At 43.3% G+C, this 21,730-nt stretch overlaps 1 protein-coding gene across 1 annotated transcript; it reads right to left on the bottom strand.

Annotated features, from left to right (window-relative positions):
- Positions 1–1,368: 1,368 nt before the first annotated feature.
- TATDN2 (TatD DNase domain containing 2) lies at positions 1,369–14,506 on the bottom strand. Its single transcript, XM_056852703.1, has 7 exons — positions 14,480–14,506; positions 12,939–13,324; positions 11,251–12,345; positions 6,408–7,310; positions 4,033–4,160; positions 2,635–2,818; positions 1,369–1,509 (listed from the first exon to the last, which is right to left on the bottom strand). Exons 2-7 carry the CDS (start codon positions 13,308–13,310, stop codon positions 1,369–1,371), a joined length of 2,823 nt encoding a protein of 940 aa, XP_056708681.1. The 5' UTR covers positions 13,311–13,324; positions 14,480–14,506.
- Between the last annotated feature and the right edge of the window lie 7,224 nt (positions 14,507–21,730).

The raw sequence follows: 21,730 nt of genomic DNA, 5'->3' as shown, positions 1-21,730 counted from the left end.
GACAGGATCACAGGCATCAGAATGCAACTACAAAAGAAACAGAGAAATTTTCAGTTCTTTGCAAAGATAAGATGATGCACACTTCCGCTATGGGAGAGCGAAGCTTAATGGTATGAAATGACCTGACTCTTTCTTTAATTTTTATAAAGAGTACAAAACTGTCAGCTGGTTATGTCTAAACATATGGAGCATGGTTTTATTATCGTTCCAGCATATACACAAAGAAAAAGGTTGTTTGAAATGCTATTTCCATCTCCACAAACACTGGAAAATACTTTTAACAATGGGAATGAAAGTACTTACAGGAAGAACTTTTGCATATACTGTGGAATTCCTGGGTTGAAGGCACCAGAAAGCTGGAGAACACCACTTGTTTTCAACATTAATGACTATAAGATTTTAATTAGCCTCCTCACTGACAGGAGTCAATTGTATAATCAACTTGTACCAATACTTATATAAAAATACATTTACAAATAAACTTTTTAAAGTCCAAATAATATTTAAAAGCAATTATATAAAAAATGGAGTAATTCCCCTTATCAAATAAAGTCCATTGAAGAGGTTAAAACTGGCGTAATTAAAACAAACTAAAATTTTAGCCATGGTTTCTACATGGAATTTCCATGCATCTGGTTTTCCTCCATCACAGTGTCTTCCACCATTAACTTCTTAAACAGTATCCACAATCTCAGTTCTTAAAAAAAATGAAATTTTGCCACACTTTTCCACCAGTGTCGGAGAAGAGCCATTGTGCTTACACATATGAACCGAATTTCAGCTATCATACACAGGAAATGCACTTCATTACTCCTTGGAGGATACTGCTATATACACACTAGCAGGTGAAAAGGTGTTTTAATTGGATGAACAACAAAGGAGGCGCACTATGGCGATGACCTGACGGTCTGCTCCAAGACAAACACTCCAACATGGTCTTTATGATTTAAAAGCACTGTTTCTTTTGTGAACAGGCTAAGCTCTGCTCTCTACATCACCCATACCTGGGTCTGTCCTATGCGATGAACTTGGAACATGACCATAAAAGGATAAAGTGAAACAAACATTAAAAAGCTAATACTGTGTTCTTTGTCGCCTCCAAGGTTGAGTAAATTAAAAGGAAAGTCACTTCTGACTAAAATCAACAATAAGGCACCTTAAGACAACAAACAAGATCAAGGTGTGACCTTTTTCTTCTAAGCACTTGATACCTGACTCCTTTCAGACGTTCTCAATAGGCCCAGGCTTATCAGCAGCACTGTGAACCCCAAATACCTATTCGCGTTACAAAATAATCACTTAAAGAGACTCTATAACTTCAAAGCAGCATTAATTCAGCAGTTCTTTTCCACGCTTTCTTGCACTTTCCTATAAGTCGTATATTTTTTGTGTGTTTCGTTTTAGAATAGCCAACATAATGGATAATGGCACTTCCTTGAGGCGGGCAAGTTCTCTCACTGTGTGCAGAGCAACTCCTGGGTGTGAATACTGACACACGCTTTTCGGAACCTAAACAAAAACCAGAAGCATTAGAAGTCACATCAGTTACTTTATTCTATGCAATTCAGGGTTAGAACTACAATTCAGAATTAACGTAATAAAGAATTCCCTCACCTTGCACTATATACATTGTGGGCAATTTTAACAGACATACTGAAGAAAATACAAATGAAAAAAAGAGCAGTTGCTAACTGATTTAGCTATCCGCTTTGATTTACTGCCAGCTTCTAACATTCAGAAAATCAATAACTTGATTATTGCAGCATCTTGGTTAGTGAAGCAACTGTATTAATGAACAAATAAAGAGTTTTGTCACCCTCTATGAAAGAGGGGGAAGGGGAGAATTTGCAAGGGTAGGTTAATTTTCCCTATTCCTTACAAGGATCTCTCTTTTAAAGTGGCTAGGATATATTATCTCTCATTTCCCCAACATCTTCCTTATAGCAAGAGACTGGTATACAACTGGTAACTATCGGTCTCAGTTCAATAGATTCCACTTACCTGAAGCCTTTAAGCTTTCCCAGTTTCTCTTTCATCCCAAAGGGCTCCATCCTCTAATCAAGGTTATATGGCCACTATGGCCCCACTTCCCAATCCCAGCAAGCTTCTTCCTCCCACCACTGTTACCTGAGATTCCACTGTTATTTTCACTTTACTGCTATACCTGTATCACCCCATTTCATTTTTGGCACATCTCTAGGACACCTGTCACATGCAAAGACCTGAATGCAACCTGCTAACAGAGTAAGTGGCATAACACTGCAACTGCACACAGTACAGCTGTATTATTAGTTCTCCACGAATTTCATTTAACCTTTTTGGATGCATTAAACCACAGATTCGCAGAACACCCCATAGCAATTAAACTCAAATGAGTAGAAGTGTATAAGAGAAGTTAGTTGTGTGATTGTTGTTTTATATTTGCTACTTGTATTATACATCCCATTCAATCCCAAAACCTTCAAACAGAACTGAATTGTCTCAACACTTAAAGAAGTAGCTTTCGCATACTGGTACATCTAGTGTTCTTTTTATACTACACATAAGAAAAGGAAAGGGCTTCTATTTGTGCACTATAAAACAAACAGAAGAAAAAATTAAAAAGAAGGGAAAAAACTCCAAGAATTAACGTACCTGCCTGGGAAGGAAATAAGGCGCATCTGTTTCTACTACTATTCTGCTTATAGGTATTTTTTTAACAGTTTCTCTAGCCTCATTTGCCGATGGATAGGTCAGCAATGCAGTGAATCCAACGGTCAGGTTTGGGAAATAGTCCAGCAATGGTTCTATAACATTGTATCTACCAGTAAAGCAATGCCTAAGGGAGAAGAGAAAATGATGGTTTTTCTGCAGCATAATAAAACCAGAGAGCAGCAGAAAAGCAATAATGCAGGCTACGCTAAAGGCAATACTGCAAGGAAAAAGTAAATATCTAGCTGCCGTACAGTGCTTTCCACCCCCTGCACTTTAAAAAACCCACTCCATTAAGAGTGGATAAAATGAGATTGTGAAATGCCAACTATATTCTGATTCTTTACATAAGGAATTTCAAAATCTGGCTTCAGTGATGCTGAGATTTTCCAAGTATTCATATTGTCTTAATTTTAGCTATTGATGATTTTAGAATTATAGTAAAAAATTAAATAGGTGGTTTAATTCAGAGTGGCCATTTTTAGAGAATCTATTTTCAGTGCAATGTCATCCATTAAGTACCGCTGGATATCACTTTTACTTATCTTGGGCCTAGTGCAAAGAAAGAAATTTTAATAGAGAAAACTAATAGCACTGTATCTGATCTACCCTTGCTATTTCATGCTGTCTAGCCATTAGAAGGGCACAGGGACATAATTCTAACGACAAAGAAAAGCTGTATTGCTCTTATAAGCTCAAGAGCCAGGAGACAACAATCTTCTTTAAGCCCTTAAAATCCGTAAGTCATTAATGTTTCCTCTATATCTGCTGACATTTACTGCCAAGCAGGGGCCTCTCACCACCCACAAGAGCTCAAGTTTACATTGTGCAGACGCAACGGTGGCAGAAAGGTGTTGTTTCTTTGCCACCCTGACCACCACATAGTACGCTTTAAAATGAGCTTTTGCCTGATTCATCACTGAATCTTACCGGATTCGTCCCAAGACGTCCTCTGCTGTTGCTCTAACAGTCTCCCTTGTCTTTTCATTGCTCACAGCTCCTCAGTAAACCAAGGGGCTACCTGGGCTCTAACACTTGATAAATGGCACTGGGGAGTGATCACGTCAACCATCAAGTTAATTTCCTAATTCCAGAGGTCAACCAGGGCATCAACAGGAGCACCAACCAAATCCCCTAAAGCCATCAGAAAGCCATTCGGATCCACCTGGCTCCAGGGGCGGGTCATTTTAATAGATTCCCCAAACCTTTCCAGAGTCTTGGTATCCCTGTAAGTATAAACCTGAGCAATGATGCAATCATAGTCACGCAGAAAGACCTTTATCCTTAAAGTACTTTAAAAACCATGACAGAACTGAGGAACTTAGCATTTAGTATACTAACCTGTGTATTTTGTAGTCTTTCGGTACACATTTCTTCATGATGTGCAGCAGATCATCATCAGCATCTCTGCAATGAATTACCAATGGCTTCCTTAAGGATACAGCTAAATCCAGCTGCCTTTCAAATACCTGAATTAAGAAAGTACATCTTTAGATGCCATTAGAGCTGCCCTGAGAACAAAGGATGGTGTGTGTCTGTAATTCTAACACCAAGTCCAGCTATTACCATTTATACCACTACCATACAGTCCATTCTCAAAAACTCTCTAGCAGCAGATTCCATTGATTTCAAAAAACGGTTGCACTGAAGTAGTAAACTGACTGAGCTGCCCAGTTTGCATTGTACATAGGAGAGGCAGAAGGAATATTCCACTCTCAGCACATTTGTTCCATAGCCCACTCTAAAATGTGGCACCAAAAAAAATCTTGCTTCCAATCTGGCTTTGGCACTTTTGGACTGCTTGACCTTGGGTGGGGGCAGAAATCACTGACCTCTGGTGCTCCAAAATGGATGATGGGTTCCCAAAAGTGATGGTAAGGGACTTGAGCTATGGTGTTCCACATGGTTCTACACTGTGCCCCGTGATATCAGCAGCTACATGAAACTGCTAGATAAAGTAATAGTCTAGCAATTTATTTACTGCCTTTATGTCCTAGTTTTCTTGTATTTATTTATACATTTATTTTTCAAATTTGTAGCCCTCCCTCTCCAGCAAGCCAGCTCAGGGCGGGTAACATCAGTTAAAAACATACAATAATAATTGGTAATAAAAAAATCAACAATAGAATACCTAAAAAAACCAAACAATAAGATGGCACTCAAAATCCCAATTATACTGTGAGAGCCATATGAGAAGGGGGGAAGGGTAGAGAGGCCAGTAAAGATGATACCCGCAGCTGTCCTCAGTTGTAGACCTAGTGGGAAAGCTGTCTTATAGGCCCCGTAGAACTCCTTAAGGTCCTGCAGGATCCTGATGTTACCAGGCAGAGCATTCCACCAGGTCGGAGCCAGGGCCGAAAAAGCCCTGGCTCTAGTCGAGGACAGCCACACACTCTTAGGGCCAGGGATGCCATCATGGAATTCAAAACTGCTTACACAGAATTCTCAGAAGGCATTCACCAGACCCGTATTTACTTAGCACCTGTAAGACTGCTGTTATCATGGGCCCTCATCCATGTATGTGTGTAAATTGTCATCAAGTCGCAGCCAATTTATGGCAACTCCAGCAAGGGGCTTTCCTGGCAACTGAGAAACAGAAGTAGTTTGCCAGTGCCTTCCTCTGCAGAGTCTTCCCTGGTGGTCTCCCATCCTTAAGTACTGACCTAGCCTAGCTTCTGAGGTCTGACGAGATCAGGCTATACCATGCCGCCTTCTCTCCACTGCCATCATCCATACCCTTGGACTAAAATGAAGACTCACACCACTGGTGACACTTGGCTGTATTTGTATTTTACATGTGAATCAGCAGTGGCAGTGGAAATGCTGAACAGACACCAAGAACTGATAATAGACTGGAGGACAGATAATTGTGAAGACCAATGAAACCAGGTTTACTGTTGACAAGTAGTTCAATGCTACTGGAAGGTTGTATTTAGCCTGCTCTGGATGGGTTGCAACTCCCCTTTAAAAGTCTGCAGCTAGGAGGTAGTTTTTCATCTGGCTCTCATCTTGCAGGTTCAAGTATCTTCTACGGCATGCAGTGACTTTCAGTAGTTTAGACTGATATACCAATTTAGACTGATATACCAATTTAGACTGATATACCAACCAACTCTCCTGGGCAGATGGAGGAAAATTATCCATGCTCTTGCAACATCTAAACAAGATTATGCAATACGTTATACACAGGCCTACATTTGGAAATTTCAATAGGTTCAAATTATGGCAGCCAGATTAACTCAAATGCTCAAATTTGAACATATTTCTCCAACACCAAAAGATCTGTGGAGGAACCATAGCAGTGGTAGAGCATTTGAGGGACATGAAGAAAGTTCCAAGTTATCCCCATCATCTCCAGTGAAAAAGGGATCAGACAGTAGTGATGTAAAAGACCTCTATTAAAGATCTTGGAGAGTCACTGCCAGTCTGAGTAAACAATACTGATGGCCAAGATAGCATCACAAACCTAAGCAAAAAATTCTACAGCCATCCAAAAATTATTTAGCAACCCACTCATTCTTCCTGTGTGCACTGCAGGATACTTTTAGCAGTGGTATCACAAGGCATTTTCCTAAACAAAAGTTAATAATCCTAACTAGCTAGCTACATGACTTCTCCATAACTAATTTTTTACAAAGCTACAGCATCTCTTCCCCAATAAAAGACAGTTTCACGTTCAAGAGACAATAGCCTCAAAAGAATGAGAAGCCTTTTACCTTATGTTGTGTTGGGACTTCAGTACTACATTTGTAAGAGTAATCCAGTCCAATTTCTCCAAAGGCAATAGCTTTGGGGTGCCTCATTGCCTGCAAGAGATTTCTTTCATGAAGATCTGAGTAATAGCGTGCAAAGTGTGGATGACAGCCAAATGCCCCCCAAACCATGTCTTCCTTTAATAAATCTTCCCATAAGAAGTTATTCAAGGTACGAGGATCACAAAAGTCAGCTATGCAGCCTTCAAATTCTTCAGGAAAGGTGCTATCGTAAGTCTTTCTAAATTTAGAAAAGGTGCCCCTAAAAGCCATTTTTGAATACAACATGTCCAGGTGGCAGTGGGTGTCAATAAATCCTTCTTCTAAATATCTGGGCAGGTGATCAGGCAAATCCTGCCTTTCACGGTTAGTAGCAAATGAGTCTGATTTACTGGGTGTGGAGAAAATAGGAACGTACGATTCCATTTCCACACTTCGCCGTCTATGTTTCTTCTCACAGACCAGTGAAGAGCTGAGCGAACGTGGCTTACCACACACATCTTCCAACGAAGATTCTTTATCCTTTGAGGTCTTTGATGAAATAGGAGTCGAGGTATCTAAAGAAATGTCACAGATCTGACTGGAATATGAACTACCAAATGAAGTATCCTCACAGGGGCTTGAAAAAGGTCTGCAAGGTGCTGGCTCAGGGGTCTTTGTCCAATATTTGGCATAGTCACTCATCTTGTGACTGTACAGGTGAGGAGGATACATGACTACCTCTGTTGCCAGAGATGAAGTGTCCTTTGCTTCAGAAGGACTGTGGTTTTGGATTGAGTCCACTTGTGAGAAGGTGACCGTCGGTTCTGCATCCTCCATATCAGACCAGTCACTTCCATCTAAAGACTCTTTTCCTTGCTTTGTACACTGCACAGCAACAAGACAGAATAACCAGGAAATAAACATTTTGAGACTTAAGTCAACTTGCTTTTCTAACACCTGATTACAGGGTCTTTTTTAAGTAATTTTACTGGCATGTGTTGACTTCAGAGAATTGATGTCTATGACATTTCTATCCTCTCCTTCCTCCAAGGAGCTGAGAGGCATATGCGGTTCTCCCCTTATGAGAATTTACATGAGGGGAGGTGGATGGGTACAGAGGAAGAAGAGTCAGTGGGAAAACACTATAATTAAACTCCATACTTATTTGGACAAAGTATACGCTGCCTCATCGAAGGCCTACTCAAGACTGCTCACAAACTAAAAAACAAAATTGTTCAAATTAATAATTAAAACCCCAGAACCCAAAACATTTAGCAGCCCAAATGATCCTCAACAGTTCTCAGACTAGAAACAGATTTCACAAAACAATGTTAAGAGATCAAACCCCTTAGTTAAAAGCCTAGGTCAAAAGAAACGTTTTGGCCTGGTGCCTATCAGTGCAACCCTAAGCATCCTTCTAAGGGTGTAGCTTTAGTCTCTTTACAAAGCAATCTTACGCAGAGTAGGTGCCAATCAAGCATCGAGAGGGAGGGTATTCATGGGCAAGGTGTCTCCACTGAAAAAAGCCTCCACTCAAAACTGTGGCTGCGACCTGCCTCATGTCGAGCAGGTCTTGTGAGGAGAATCTTAGCAAGCAGGCTGGACAGTACAGAAGGGGGCAGTCATCCCTGAACGAAAATTAATGAGGTAAAATACACTGTTTGATACAGTCAAACATATTTTACATGTATTGCAAAGAAACAATTCTGTTCCAGAAGGACAGAAATTAGGAAGTGTCTGGTTTTTTTGTGCTTTACCTTGACTACACAGCAACAGTGCCCATCTAACATTGAATTGTAAGGAATTATGGGAAAGATTTCCCGACAACCTCAAAGGCAGAGCTCTCAGAATTGCTACCAGTTCCGCATGGATGGTGAAGATTAGGAGCCTCAATGTGTGGATGAGAAAGTAGAGCTGGAAGGAGTTTAGATTTGTTAGGCACAGGGTAACTTTCTGGGACAAGTCAAATCTCTGCAATAGAGACAGGCTTTGTTTGAACTGAAAGGGAAGCAGGCCACCGGGGCTTACTATAAAAAAGGTGGCAGAACAGCTTTTAAACTAATTCTAGTTCAGGACCACTTATCCATATAGTACAAAGAAGTAAACACTTGAGGTAATATTGGTGGGAGCAGGCTGGAACTTCAAAATGAGATCAGGGCAATGAAGCAGGGCTGTGTGAGGAAACCTCAGTGCCAAATGAGGCAGGGATCCTTGGAGAAGAAAAAGAGGAATGTGCGTTTACATGCTAATGTAAGATGTCTCCAAGCCAAGATAGGGGAACTGGAGTGTTTAGTGCTAAATGATAATTTAGATATAATGGGTATATCAGAAACTTGGTGGAATGGTGAAAATCTGTGGGATACAGTTATGACATTTTCAATATGATAAAGAAAACACTTTTTTTTGGCAGTCCAGGGTATCCATAATTACTTTAAATTTTAAAGTTTAAAACAAACAAGCAAACAGTACTACCACCTGTTGCGCAGCGACTGTGACTGTGTGGCGCGGCAACCTTTCCTGGAACGGAGGAAAGAGTGCCTCTGAGCATTCACTGCGTTCCTTGTCCTCCCCTCTCTCCCCAAAAACTCTTCCAAGCAGGCCGGGGCTCTCGCGAGGAAACCCCCTCTCTTGTGACTGGGACACTGCTTGTGCACAGAACTGCAGTTATCCCTCAAAGCGGAGCTCCGTTTAATCACCTCACGAGAGCGAAGGGCCAGGAAAGAGCTGAGGGCCGCTTATCCCACTCGGACTTTTCGTGCCTTTTTCTCCCCTCCGCCAGTCACCGCTCCTTCTGCGCCTCACTGAACCTGCGCGCTCGAGGGGGAAATCCCGAACTGCGCATGCACCTCGACTCGCTCCCCCTTGGCCTTGCCAGAGCGGAACTGATGACTCAGGGCAGAGCGGAACTGATGACTCAGGGCAGAAAAGCGAAGCCACACTACAGACATGCGCACTTGGATTCCAGGCTGAAGCTCCTGCCCCACCCGAGCGTGGCTAAAAGTAAAAACAATGTGGCTGTAGCAGCCTCAAGGGAGACCACCCTCTTCTCCTCCGAGACCTGAACTGGCCGAGCCAGGGGAGCTTCCTCAGCCTCCCACACATCCTGCCGCATCATCCGCCCGGCGCAGGTGCGACCGCGCCCAGGGCTGGCCCACCCGCCTCTCAGCTGGGCAGCGGGGCTACAGCTGGTGTGCGGTGGCACGCCGCCGCGTCTCTACAGCTCGGCTCTTTCTGGCTGTTGGTCGGCCAGTTCCTCACCTCTCTGCTTGGGGTCTTCCCTGCCCTCGGGGACGGATCAGGGTTACAGGGCGTCTGGGTTAGTCCTGGACAGCCCGGGATGGGGGCTGTCCCAGGACAGTGGTGGCGACCCCCCAGAAAACACTTCGCGACCCCCTTGGGGGTCCCGACCCCCAGGTTGAGAACCACTGCTCTACAGACAGGGCAGGAAGAGACATACTGGGGATAGTGCTACTCTCTATATCAAAGAAGGCATTCTCAAATACAGCAGAAAACCCTCGGAGGGATGACTCCCCCACAGAATCCCTACTGGTAGAGGAACCAGGCCCTAAGGGTTATTCCTGCAACTTTATGTATCTTGATATCTGCCTCATGGTTTTGACCAGGTGAGTGATGGATCAAAACCATGAGGCAGATACTAAGATGGAGAAGGAAATGACTGAGATGACAAAACTGGAAAATATTGTAATACTGAATGACTTCAACTACCCTCACACTGATTGGGCAAATACGTGCTCAAGTCATGCTGTAGAAATAAGGTTCCCAGAAACCATAAACAACTATGCATTGGAACAGTTGGTCACAGAGCCCACCAGACTTGGTTCTGAGTTGGGCTCAAGATCTGGTGCAAAATGCAGATGTTGCACCAATTGGGAACAGTGACCTCAATGCTGTTATGTTCAGGATTCATGCCAATGGAAAGTTGCCCCCAAAGTCCCAAACAGTCACATCTAACTTCAAAAGAAGGAACAGACTCATGGGGGAACAGGTCCAACGATGGCTACCAGCCATAGTGACTAAAGGGAACCTCCATATTGAGAGGCAGCAAACCTCTGAATACCAGTCCTAGGAAGCAACATCAGGCCTTGGCCTGTATTTTGGACCTCCACGGTAACTGATTGGTCACTGTGTGGAAAAGATCACTGGACTAGATGTACCACTGGTCTGATCCAGCAGGGCTCTCGTTACATTCCTTACTTTACACAAATGAGAGGACTTGTCAGAATTAAGTTAAAATGGAGAATCAAGAGAATCAAATGTCTCTAGGAAGCTTAGAAAATATTTAAAACACTAATTGAGACCCAGATAGAAGGCATATCTCAAGTTAGGAAAGGCACCACCAAGTCTAAAAGGATTCCTGCATGGTTAAAGGCCCAGGTCAATGAAGCTGTAAAAGGCAAAAAAAGGCTTCATTCAAGAAGTGGAAGATTTTCCTACCTGAGGCAAACAGACGAGAACAGATGCTGGCCAAAAAAATGTAAGTTGACAATAAGGTGGGAAAAAAGAATTCAAGGAAATTGCTAAAATCTTTAAGACATATTTGAAGAACTCTCCTTAGAAGCTAAAATGACTAAACTGAGGCTATCATCCTTTGAGTCACCAGAAAATACAATAATGCTTGGAAACATTAAAAGCAGCAGAAAAACATGAGATGGACTGACAGAAGCCATAGCCCTAAGTCTGCAAGATCTGAGAAAGGCTGTTAACGATAAGACATTTTAGAGGTCATTAATTCATACCGTTGCCATAAGTCATAAGCCATTTGGCAGCACTTAATACTCACACATTCCACATCTCAAAGACTCACCTTTAGGTTTACTTCAGAATCACGTTCATCCACAAACGCAAGTTTTGAAGAAGGTTCAACAAGAACTGTCCTCTGGAAATTCTCAAACTGGCTTTTAGTTTTACTGTGTGTGTCAATGGAACTGGGGGAAGTACACTGTTCTGTTGTCACATTTTTCTGCTTTGTGCAAACATTAGATTCTTCAGCAGTAGCTTTCTGACTACTGCTCTCAGGCTTGAACATTTCTTTGCCTCCATGTCTTGAACCTTCAGAGACACGTCTTGAGTTGTTTTCAGGTCTACAAGATTCTTTTTTACTCAGCCTGGTGCAATCAGTTTCTCCATCAATTTTACTTTGTTTGTTTGATGCTTGCTTATGTTTTTGCTCTCCTTCAAGTCTTGAAAAGTGAGCCACATCTTTAGAACTGCTGCTGAATCTACGAAGTTTTTTTCTATTTTGTCCAACAGAGGTACTGATGTCCTCTTTTGCTGCAATGTTCTGGCTTTTCAGTTCTTGTGTAAGTTCTGGTTCCTCTTCAAGTCTCAACGTTCTTGGGGCATGCCTTGAGCTGAATCCTGGTCTGGCATCCTCTTTTCCACTGCGGTTAGAACTATCCTTTTCTTCTCTTACACTAGCTTTCTGAAAACTGGGTTCCAGTTTAAATTCTGTTTCTTTTTCTGATCTTGAAACTACAGACACATGCCTTGAGCTACCATCTGACTCAGAGTCCTTTTTATCCTGCTGGATACAGATATTAATTTGTTCCTTTTGTGTAGGTTTCTTACAACTGGGATCTTTTTGTTCTTTTTGTGTCGTTTTCCTACAACTGGGATCTTCTCCATGTGCAGAGTGACATCTCAAGTTGTCCCCTGGTCCAAAAGCTTCTTTTCTGTGACGAAGACTGTTCACTTGAATTCCATTTGGAGAAGCTACATCTCGTTTGGTTGTTAGTGCTTTCCCTAACGCACCTAGCAGAGCTCTTTGGTATATTAGTGCAGCTCCCCGGTTCTCCATTCTCTTCCGGCCATATTCAGTCCTTGCATCCTTTGATGCATCTTTGCTTGCAGTGTTGTGAGCATTGTTTCGGCCTTCATCACTGCAAGCATCTTGTTTAACCTGAACAGAAAACAACAACAACAACAGTGTAAGCATACACAAATCAGACAGGATCTCCATGTGGTTGGCTACGCAGCTGGCAATCTCTTCCATGCACCATTAGCAAAAGGGCAGTAGTTTGTAGACTTCTACAATAAGCTACCACATAATGTCATATTTTGGCAATAAAGCAGCACTGTGATTTTCTAGTAGGCTGGTATTTATTATTTAATTAAATTTCTACCCTGCTCTCCCCGGCCTAGGCAACGTTCATGGAGACATTTAGTTCCCAGCGACAATATTTAATTGGTTATTAGTATACTGAGTTACAAGTTACTTCAAAATGGTCCCAAGAGAAGCACCTGTCTGTTCAAATCAAACAGGCGTTCTTCCCAGGAACAGAATCTACTGTGAGAAAGTTCATTTAATTGCCAAATACAAAATGCAGAAGGTAACAGCCATACTAGATGAAAGGATATAGATTAACAAATTCTAGAGCATTTCAATTGTTCTCCAAAAAGGGAAAACCTACCCTAGTACTTATGGCTTTTTGTCATTTTAGAGATTTCTCAATGAGCTACCACACATTCATTGTTTGATTGTCATTTACATACCTCATGTTTCAAAGATTCCTGACAGGAATTAGTTTTCTTGGACATTTCACAAGCAGGATGTTTTACAAGATGCACTTCTCTGGAAAAGGAACAACTCAGGCTCTCCTTAGTCACATTGTCAATTTTGTCATCTGTCTCAAAGTCATCAGAGGAAGAATCTCCCACAGCGAATGAAGTTCTTGAGAACTCTTTATAAGAAGGTTCTGGAGAATACAAGATCTGAGTCTTTCTGAACACAGCTGTCTTGCTGCTGGCCAAGCTGCTGTTAGAGGAAGGATGAGGTGGTCCTTCTTTGGTGAGCTTCAAATACTTGGTGGGTGAGCTAACAGAGGAGCTGTCCCATTCTATTTTGCGCCTCCTGCTTGGCTGCATTGATGCTGGATTATCTGGATAGGAAGAGAAACAATTAGAATTTTAGTACATCTCCATATTGGAGGAGGACAGTGTATTTTATTTACTAACTTCACTTACACTCCACTTTTCCCTGCAATGGGGATCCAAAGGGGCTTACATTGTTCTCCTCTCCTCTATTTTATACTTATAACAACCCTGTAAGGTAGGTTAAGAGTGTTTGGCTGGTCCAAGGTCACCCAGCAAGCTTCCACGGCAGTGTGGGAATTCAAATCCGGGTCTCCCAAGTCCAACATTCTAACCACTGCAGCACACTGGCCTGACCACTGAAAATACCATGCAAGAAAAATTACATACAAATCTCACAGATAAAAGTGAGAACAGCAAGCAGATTCCTATACAAGCAACTAAACACCTGCTCAGCCCACATCACAGTGAACCTCCATATTCGGAGGCAGTAAGCTGCTGAAAATCAGTGCCAGGAGCTATCACTAGGGGAAGACATCAGACAGATGTCTTGAGGTTGGTACTTCAGAGAAATATAGGGTTGCCGACTCCCACTTGGGAAATACCTGGAGATTTGGGGGCGGAACCGGGGGATATGACACCAAAGTCTACCCTCCTAAGCAGTTATTTACCCAACGGAGGGACCTGATCGATATCACCTGGAGATGAAATGTAATTCTGGGAGGTCTTCAGCCCCCACCTGGAGGTTGGCAACCCTCTGCGTGAGAACAGGATGCTGGACTAGATGGACCGCTGGCCTGACCCAGCAGGGCTCTTCTTGCGGTGTTATGATGTTCACAGGCGCCCCCCTGCCTGAAACCTTACACGGCAACACTCTCCGCCCCGTTTGCAAGGATCTCCTCGACGCGCGGAAGCAGCCAGGAAGAGGCCGGCGTCCCCAGCCTGCTTCGGGCACGGAAGAGGAGCCGGGCCTGGGGAAGGCGGCCGGGGCCCAGGGCTCGTCTAGCGGCCGGAAAGGGAAAGGAGGCGGGAAACCGAGGAGGGAAGAGTTCCCACAGGGACTCCCAGGCGGCCTCCCCTCATCACCACACGGGCCGTTCCGTGGCCTTCTCCTCTGGCTTAAGCCCCGCCCCCAGGGACCAGCCCGCCGCCCCCCCCCGTTCTATCGGGGCCCCTTTTGAAAGCCTCTCGGGGACGGCGGTTGGCGAACTGTCCTCCCCTACCAAAGCTACTCACTGGCGCGCGACGGCGCGCTCTCTCGCCGCCTTGATTCCTCCGCAGAGCTCGCGCCGACACCTACACGGACGGGGTGGGGGGGAGGGGGCGGGGAAATAGCGAGGTTTAGAAGGACTGACTGGAGACCGGCGCTCCGATTGGTCACCCGCGGCTCGGAAGAGTGAGGCCGAGCTGGGGCCCACGTGACTGAGGCGAAAGTCAGAAGCAGGAAGTGGAGTGATAGGGGCTGGTGGCCGGTTCTGGGTTTGAGGGATGGGGAGAGGGGTTCTCCTTCCTCCCGTTTACTTCTGTCACCTAACCGTGTGCGAGCTTCAGGGTTGCGCCGCAGGCTCCTTCAAGCGGCTCAGCCTGATGAAGGGCTACACGCCTCGCGCGTAGTTGTGTGAGCTTTTGTGACCCAAGCGGCCAGTCAGTGTTGCCCGTGAGGTCCTTAGGCAATTTGTTCTCTCTCGTTTCTGTATCTGTAATGGGAGGATAATAGTACTGGTCTACCATACGGGGCTTTTGTAAAGATTGCAAGGAGACAAGGTGCTTATTGTACTAGAGGATAATTCACGGTGGGTAGCCGTGTGCGTCTGTCTGCAGTAGTAGAAAAGGGCAAGAGTCCAGTAACATCTTGTGTGTGTGTGTGTGTGAAGTGCCGTCAAGTCGCAGCCGACTTATGGCGACCCCTTTTGGGGTTTTCATGGCAAAAGACTAACGGAGGTGGTTTGCCAGTGCCTTCCTCTGCACAGCAACCCTGGTCTTCCTTGGTCTCCCGTCCAAATACTAACCAGGGCCGACCCTGCTTAGCTTCTAAGATCTGACGAGATCAGGCTAGCCTGGGCCATCCAGGTCAGGGCAGTAGCACCTTAAAGACTAACAAAAATATTTTCTGGCAGGGTATGAGCTTTCGTGAGCCACAGCTCACTTCTTCAGATACCTGGAGCAGCTGGCCAATTTTGAGACTCCTAACTTTATTTTCTAATTAGTTATGCCTGCCGCAGACAGACAACTGTAGCTTCCATTGCAAATAACTGGGTATGTGGGGATTGACTCGATAAAGCCACAGCCCTCAATTTGCAAGAACTGAGCAAGGGATAGGACATTTTGGAGGACTTTCATTCATAGGGTCGCCATGAGTTGGAAGCGACTTGGCGGCACTTAACACATGTGTGTGTGTTCCAGATGTTATCCAGGCCAGGATGTTCTGATTCCCTTCAGATTGAGCACTACAACTCCCACAATCACAATGAAGCTGATAGCCACTTTCACATGCCTACCTTTATTTTCTGATGAGTTATGCCTGCCATGAACCATCAACCACAGGTTCCATTGCAAAGAGCATTAGGGGTGGGTTTTTTAACCTAATCTGGGCCAGGAGTTTCCAATTACCTTCATTCTTGGCATTGCAACACCCAATATTGTTCTGAAGCTGGTGACCAATTTTGAGACATGTAGCTTTTTTCTTTTTTGCTTTTAAAATCAATTTCTGGTTTTATTAGTTAGACTTCATGTATTCTCCATTTTAAACTTTTTATTTTTGAATTTGGAATTGTAACACATTTACAACAGAAGGTACTGAAACAAAGGGACAGGACCTGTTATACAAAGACATAGATCTTTTGCATTATAGTAAACGTTGGAACATTACACTTGATCTTAGCCAAAAGGCTGAGAACATTAAACCTTACAATTGAGCATTATGAGCAGTATATTTACAGTGCAACCCTATGCCGAGTTACTCCAGTCTAAGCCCACTGAAATCAATGGATTTAGACTGGAATAACTGGAATTGTCATACATTACAATAATCAATTTATTATTAATGATGATGATGATGAATTAATAACCTTCAAAACATCTTATCACTAACAGCCTTCCTCAGGTCTTACAAACTGAAGGCCATGGCTTCTTTTATTGAGTCAATCAATCTCATGTTGGGTCTTCCTCTTTTCCTGCTTCCTTCAACTTTTCCTAGCATCATTCTCTTCTCTAGTGACTCTGGTCTTCTCATAATGTGACTGAAGTGCAATAGCCTCAGTTCAGTCATTTTAGCTTCTCAAGAGAGTTCAGGCTTGATTTGATGTAGAACCCACTTATTTGTCTTTTTGGTGGTCCACGGAATCTGTAAAACTCTCCTCCAACACCACTTCGTTATTTAAATCAGTTCCAGTTAATTACTGCCACTCTGAGCCCAGCTTTATTGCCTGGGAGGGAGGGATATAAGTTTAATATAAATAAATAAATAAACTTTTGTCTCATTTGCTCAGTTCCTGGACCTTCCCATCATATTCCTCTGGACAACATAAAGCAAGTTTATGGTTGGAAGGATAGCAAAATCTGTCCTAGTATTTTTGCTTCCTGCGCTGCATGAAGACACTGGTCTTTAAAATGCAAGTGCAGCTGGAAATAGAACCATTGTTCCCTTTTTGTATAACTAATAAGTCAATACCATGTTCTAAGCAATCTCTGCAAAGGAACTCTAAGAATGAAACCATTTAAATAAAGCCCACCACTGTAGACTGTGCAACTATGTGACTCAATTCTGTCCTGAACACTGATAAGAAATGCTACAGACAGGGACAACCATGTTATGCAATTAAAAGGGCTGCATTGACAGAAGAGCCTTGTTTGCAATCATTTAAAATCTATAATGCATTTGGAACAAAGACCTTGAAACATTAGTTACAATGAGAAATTACATCAGGATAAAAATAATTTCCATATACCACTGTTCATAAAAAGTTTCATACAAGTGATTGTACACAAAGAGGCTCCATCATAGGAACAGAATCCACTGTTTCTCTTGTGTAGGGTCACAGAGTTCTGTTCTCTCACCCATGCTCTTAAATGTGTATTTGAGGCTGCTGAATGAGATTGTCCTGTGTTCTGGGGTTGGGTGCCATCAACCTGTAGATGACACCCAGTTCTGTATTTCATTATCCAAGCCTCCAGTTGTCTTGGTTCTGAACCAGTGCTTTGTGGTCATGGTCAGATGGCTAACGCAGAACAAGCTGAAGTTGAATACAGACAGAACCTGGAAAGGTTCATGTTCTAGAAGGGCTGGATCCACTTCTTCTGGATGGAGTTGGCTTTCAAAAAGCAAGATGGAGCAGTGGATGAAAGGGCCTTCAACTAGATGCATCTGGTTCACCATTCTTAGACTAAGCCGACACGGTCATGTTGATTCATGATTCTGGAACCTTGCAGTTGGATGACTGTAACACACTCAAAAACAACCCGGAAACTGCAGCTGGTCCAGAATGCAGCTGATTATTATCAGGAGGTAGCCATTTTGGAACAGCTGCAATGACTGCCAAGTTCAAGGTGCTGGTTATGACCTTTGAAGCCCTTCATGGCCTGGGGCCCACATATCTGAAGGACCATCTCCTCCCATATTTTCCTGAGTGCCACCTACATTCTTCAGGTTATTAGCTGTTCCCCTACTTAGGGTGCCCCACCTGGCATCAGCCAGAGCAGTGTAGTGCTTAAGAGCAGTGGACTCTAATCTGGAGAACTGGGTTTGGTTCCCCACTCCTCCACATGAGCGGCAGACTCTAATCTAGTGAACCGGGTTGGTTTCCCCACTCCTACACATGAAGACAGCTGGGTGACCTTAGGCTAGTCACAGTTCTCTCCGAACTCTCAGCCCCACCTACTTTACAAGGTGCCTAAGTGGGGGGAGGAAGGGAAGGCAATTGTAAGCCAGTTTGAAACTCCTTAAAGATAGAGAAAATCAGGGTATAAAAACAAACTCTTATTTTCCAGCATGGCTGCCATTCTGTGAAACAGGCCGCCTGAAGAAGTGAGGGGAGCTCCCTTGTTGGGATGTTCAGGTGCTATAAAATTTGAGGGTTTTTTGCTGCTCATATTCCATCAAAGGCCCTAGCAGGCTTGTGGGGGGATATATTTGGGGTTATTTTGTTTACATTTGTAGTGTTTTCATTATTACATAAGCTGCATTGAGCTAAGAGGAAAGGTAGGGTATAAAGATTTAAATAAATAAAACAGCATGAAGTACTCTTCTGGTTCTGCCAAATAGCTTTAAAAAAAAAACACCATGAAGACAATATACTTCAAAATTCCAAGTTCTTTATCACTAAGTTGTTTACCGTATCAAAACCATAAAATAAGCAACAAAACATTTCCAGCGAAATGTGTTATTTATTTATCCCAAAAGACAAACATTTCCAATGAATAAAATGTTATTATCCAAGATTAGTTTACTAGCAAAGGATAACCAATACAATATTTAGAAAAATGGTTTTCCCACCATGCCTGGAAATGATGCCTCATTTATTGACACATGCGCTCATTTTTTTTTTATTTTGCCGTCAAGTCACAAGGCAAGACATTCAGGGGTGGTTTGCCATTGCCTTGCCTCATTGTCACACCCCTGATATTCCTTGGAAGTCTCCCATCCAAATACTTGCCAGGGCCGAGGCTGAGTGTGACTGGCCCAAGGTCACCCAGCACGTTTCCAAGGCAGAGTGGGGATTTGAACTTGGGCTGCTCAACTCTTAGTCTGACACTTTAACCCCTACACTACACCGGCTCTCATTAGGGGGCAATTAATGCTTTTTGTCTTGGTAGAATCTGCTAGAAACAGACGTTCCTGGTTCTTGGATTAGAGTATTCACTCACTTGGGATCTCAGATTCTCTATCTCAAACTGCACCTCCGTTTTCCTTTTTCTACATTTTCTTCTTACTCATCTTTATACCCCACTTATTCTTTTAGGACTGCTATCTGATGCTGAATTAGCAATACTTAAATCCATTCATTTCAACAGACGTCAGATGTCTAACTCTGCCAAGATTGGCCTGTAAAGGTCTCAGAACCATAGACAATTTTGGCCAACTTAATCTGATTTCATTCTGAGCTCCATGCCAAAGGAAGAGCCCCTGCAACTTAAGTATCTATTTACCTACTCTAATATATTTTAAATTTATAACAGTTACATCTTTCAACAGTTCTGTTAGGATGGATCAGAAAATACCATTCTGCTTATAAAGCATCTCAAATTAATTTAATGGAACTTTTGCCCAAAAGTTGATTTGCAGAGTAGCAATGTCATTCCAGGATGTACTTCATAGAACTGCCTTATCCTGCTAGAATAGACAATGGGGTATATCCAAACTGGGTGAATTGGCCATTAAGGCAGCTGGGAAGAGCCCTGGAAAACTGATGGCCTAGGGGATTGATTCCCACTGGGCCACCCCCGCCAGGGCCATCCAAGCCACAGTGAGAAACGGGAAAGGGCTTCCAGCCTCGCAGTGGAATGGGGCCACCCCACCCAGCCACCTTCTTGTTTAGGCTGGCTGGGCAGGCACCCCCTCCCTCCTTGGGGACGCCGACATGGAGCTAATGTTCCCCCCAATCTGCCCCTGGATCCAGCCTATCTGCAGTGTTTGAAGCCTTCCTTCAGCTTAAGTGGTTCTTCCATTAGAGAAATAGCCACAGTCCTAAGCAAGACTAGTCACGACCCCTACCCAGGCCTGTTCAGTGGCCTTACTCCTAGGAAAGTGCTCTCAGGATGGCACTGTTAAATTAGGGGAAGGCTTTGCTGAGCAGAACAGCTGGATTCACCCCAGTGTTGTAGAACATTAGAAAACATTGGTACACATTTTTAAAAACTCTTAAATATGTTCAGAAATAGTATTAATTCCAGCTTTCCTTAATTATTTTGTATTAATGTTAACATTTTCCTACTACTAGAAATCCAGAAAATGTACTGTATATGGTCGTTGGCCGTCACAAATAGCTAAACCATAGTAATACAGCCAAAAGGTAATACACACAAATAGCTAAACCATAGTAATACAGCAATATAAATAAAACAAATCAGTGATTAAAATATAGTAACAGATACCAAAACATACCAACTCACCGTTTTAATTGATAACTCCTTCAGAAACCTTGGATCTTATTTTCTTTGCCGTTAGGATGTGAGGACGACCTGGCTGTGACATCTGTCACCCCACTGATCGCCAGGGTTGATTCAGCTGATCTGGCTGGCTAGGAGGGTGTCCCCTACCTCCCACGCTGCTCCATGTGCGTCCCTCCCAAAACTACTAAATAACCATGTACTACAATTTCAATCCAGAAATCCCCCTGCAATGTTGTTACTAGATCCAGTGATTCTGTTCCACTGCACAAAGGTAGTTGTGAATTTCCTGCATTGTGCAGAGGTTGGACTTGATGACCCTGGTGGTCCCTTCCAACTCTATGATTCTATGAAAAACTCTTCTGGAGCAGACCAAAGGTCCGTTTAGCCTGTTCAACAGTGGCCAGTTACATATTTCAGGGAAGTCTGCAAAGAGAGGAAGAAGGCCCTACCCTGTGTGTCCCCACTGTAATCACAGGAACTTGAGGGACCTTCCAAGTTCAGAAGCAGCGTAGCTCTGAGATGACAATCAGTGCTGTTTCACATCACTGATCACCTGTTGGGTGGATCTAGTTCCCCCTCCAGGAACAGATGATTAGTACTATAAGAACTGAAAGTACCAGATGTCAGTTTAGTGTGAAGTGTGTGCAGGGTTTATCTAGTAGCACCTTGCTGCATAAGCACAGCTCTAATAGGAAGGGGAGCTGGTTTTTATATGCCAACTTTCTCTATCACTTAAGGAAGGATCGAACTGGCTTACAATCCCCTTCCCTTCTCCTCCCCACAACAGACACCCTGTGAGGTAGGTGGAGCTGAGAGAACTCTGAGAGCTGTGACTAGCCCAAGGTCACCCAGCTGGCTTCACGTGGAGAAGTGGGGAATCAAATCCGGTTCTCCAGATTAGAGTCCACTGCTCCAAATGACCACTCTTAGCCGCTACACCACGCTGGGTCTCTGGAAGCGTAATCCATATGCACAAGCCTGTTTCCGTGAGTTGTTGGTGATCCTTGCTGGATCAGATTATCTGGGCATAAGCCTGCAGTCTTCAAATGGAACATTGCAAACAAATGCAAAATGGAACATTGCAAACAAGCAGCTCTCATTTAATCTTTTACCCAAGGTCAAGTCAACCTTTAACTCAAATCAGGCTGCAGGCTGACACTAAATATATCAAAATAAGATTGCACATTAATTATTTGATTGAATCATACTCTTAAGGTATAAACTTTAAAAGCCTTCATATAAAGTTCTTTAAAACATGATAAATTGTACAGAAGCCAGGCGCATACTTTTAAACATCTCTGCAAAGGTAGCAAGCACTTTTGGTCATCCTTCATGTAAACATGAGCCCTAATCTGGTATGTTCTCTG

The sequence above is a fragment of the Euleptes europaea genome, chromosome 1, assembly GCF_029931775.1.
Source record: "Euleptes europaea isolate rEulEur1 chromosome 1, rEulEur1.hap1, whole genome shotgun sequence".
NCBI classification, from domain to species: Eukaryota; Metazoa; Chordata; class Lepidosauria; order Squamata; family Sphaerodactylidae; genus Euleptes; species Euleptes europaea.
The sequence above is the reverse complement of the archived record's forward strand: the minus strand, read 5'-3'. Positions and strand labels throughout refer to the sequence as shown.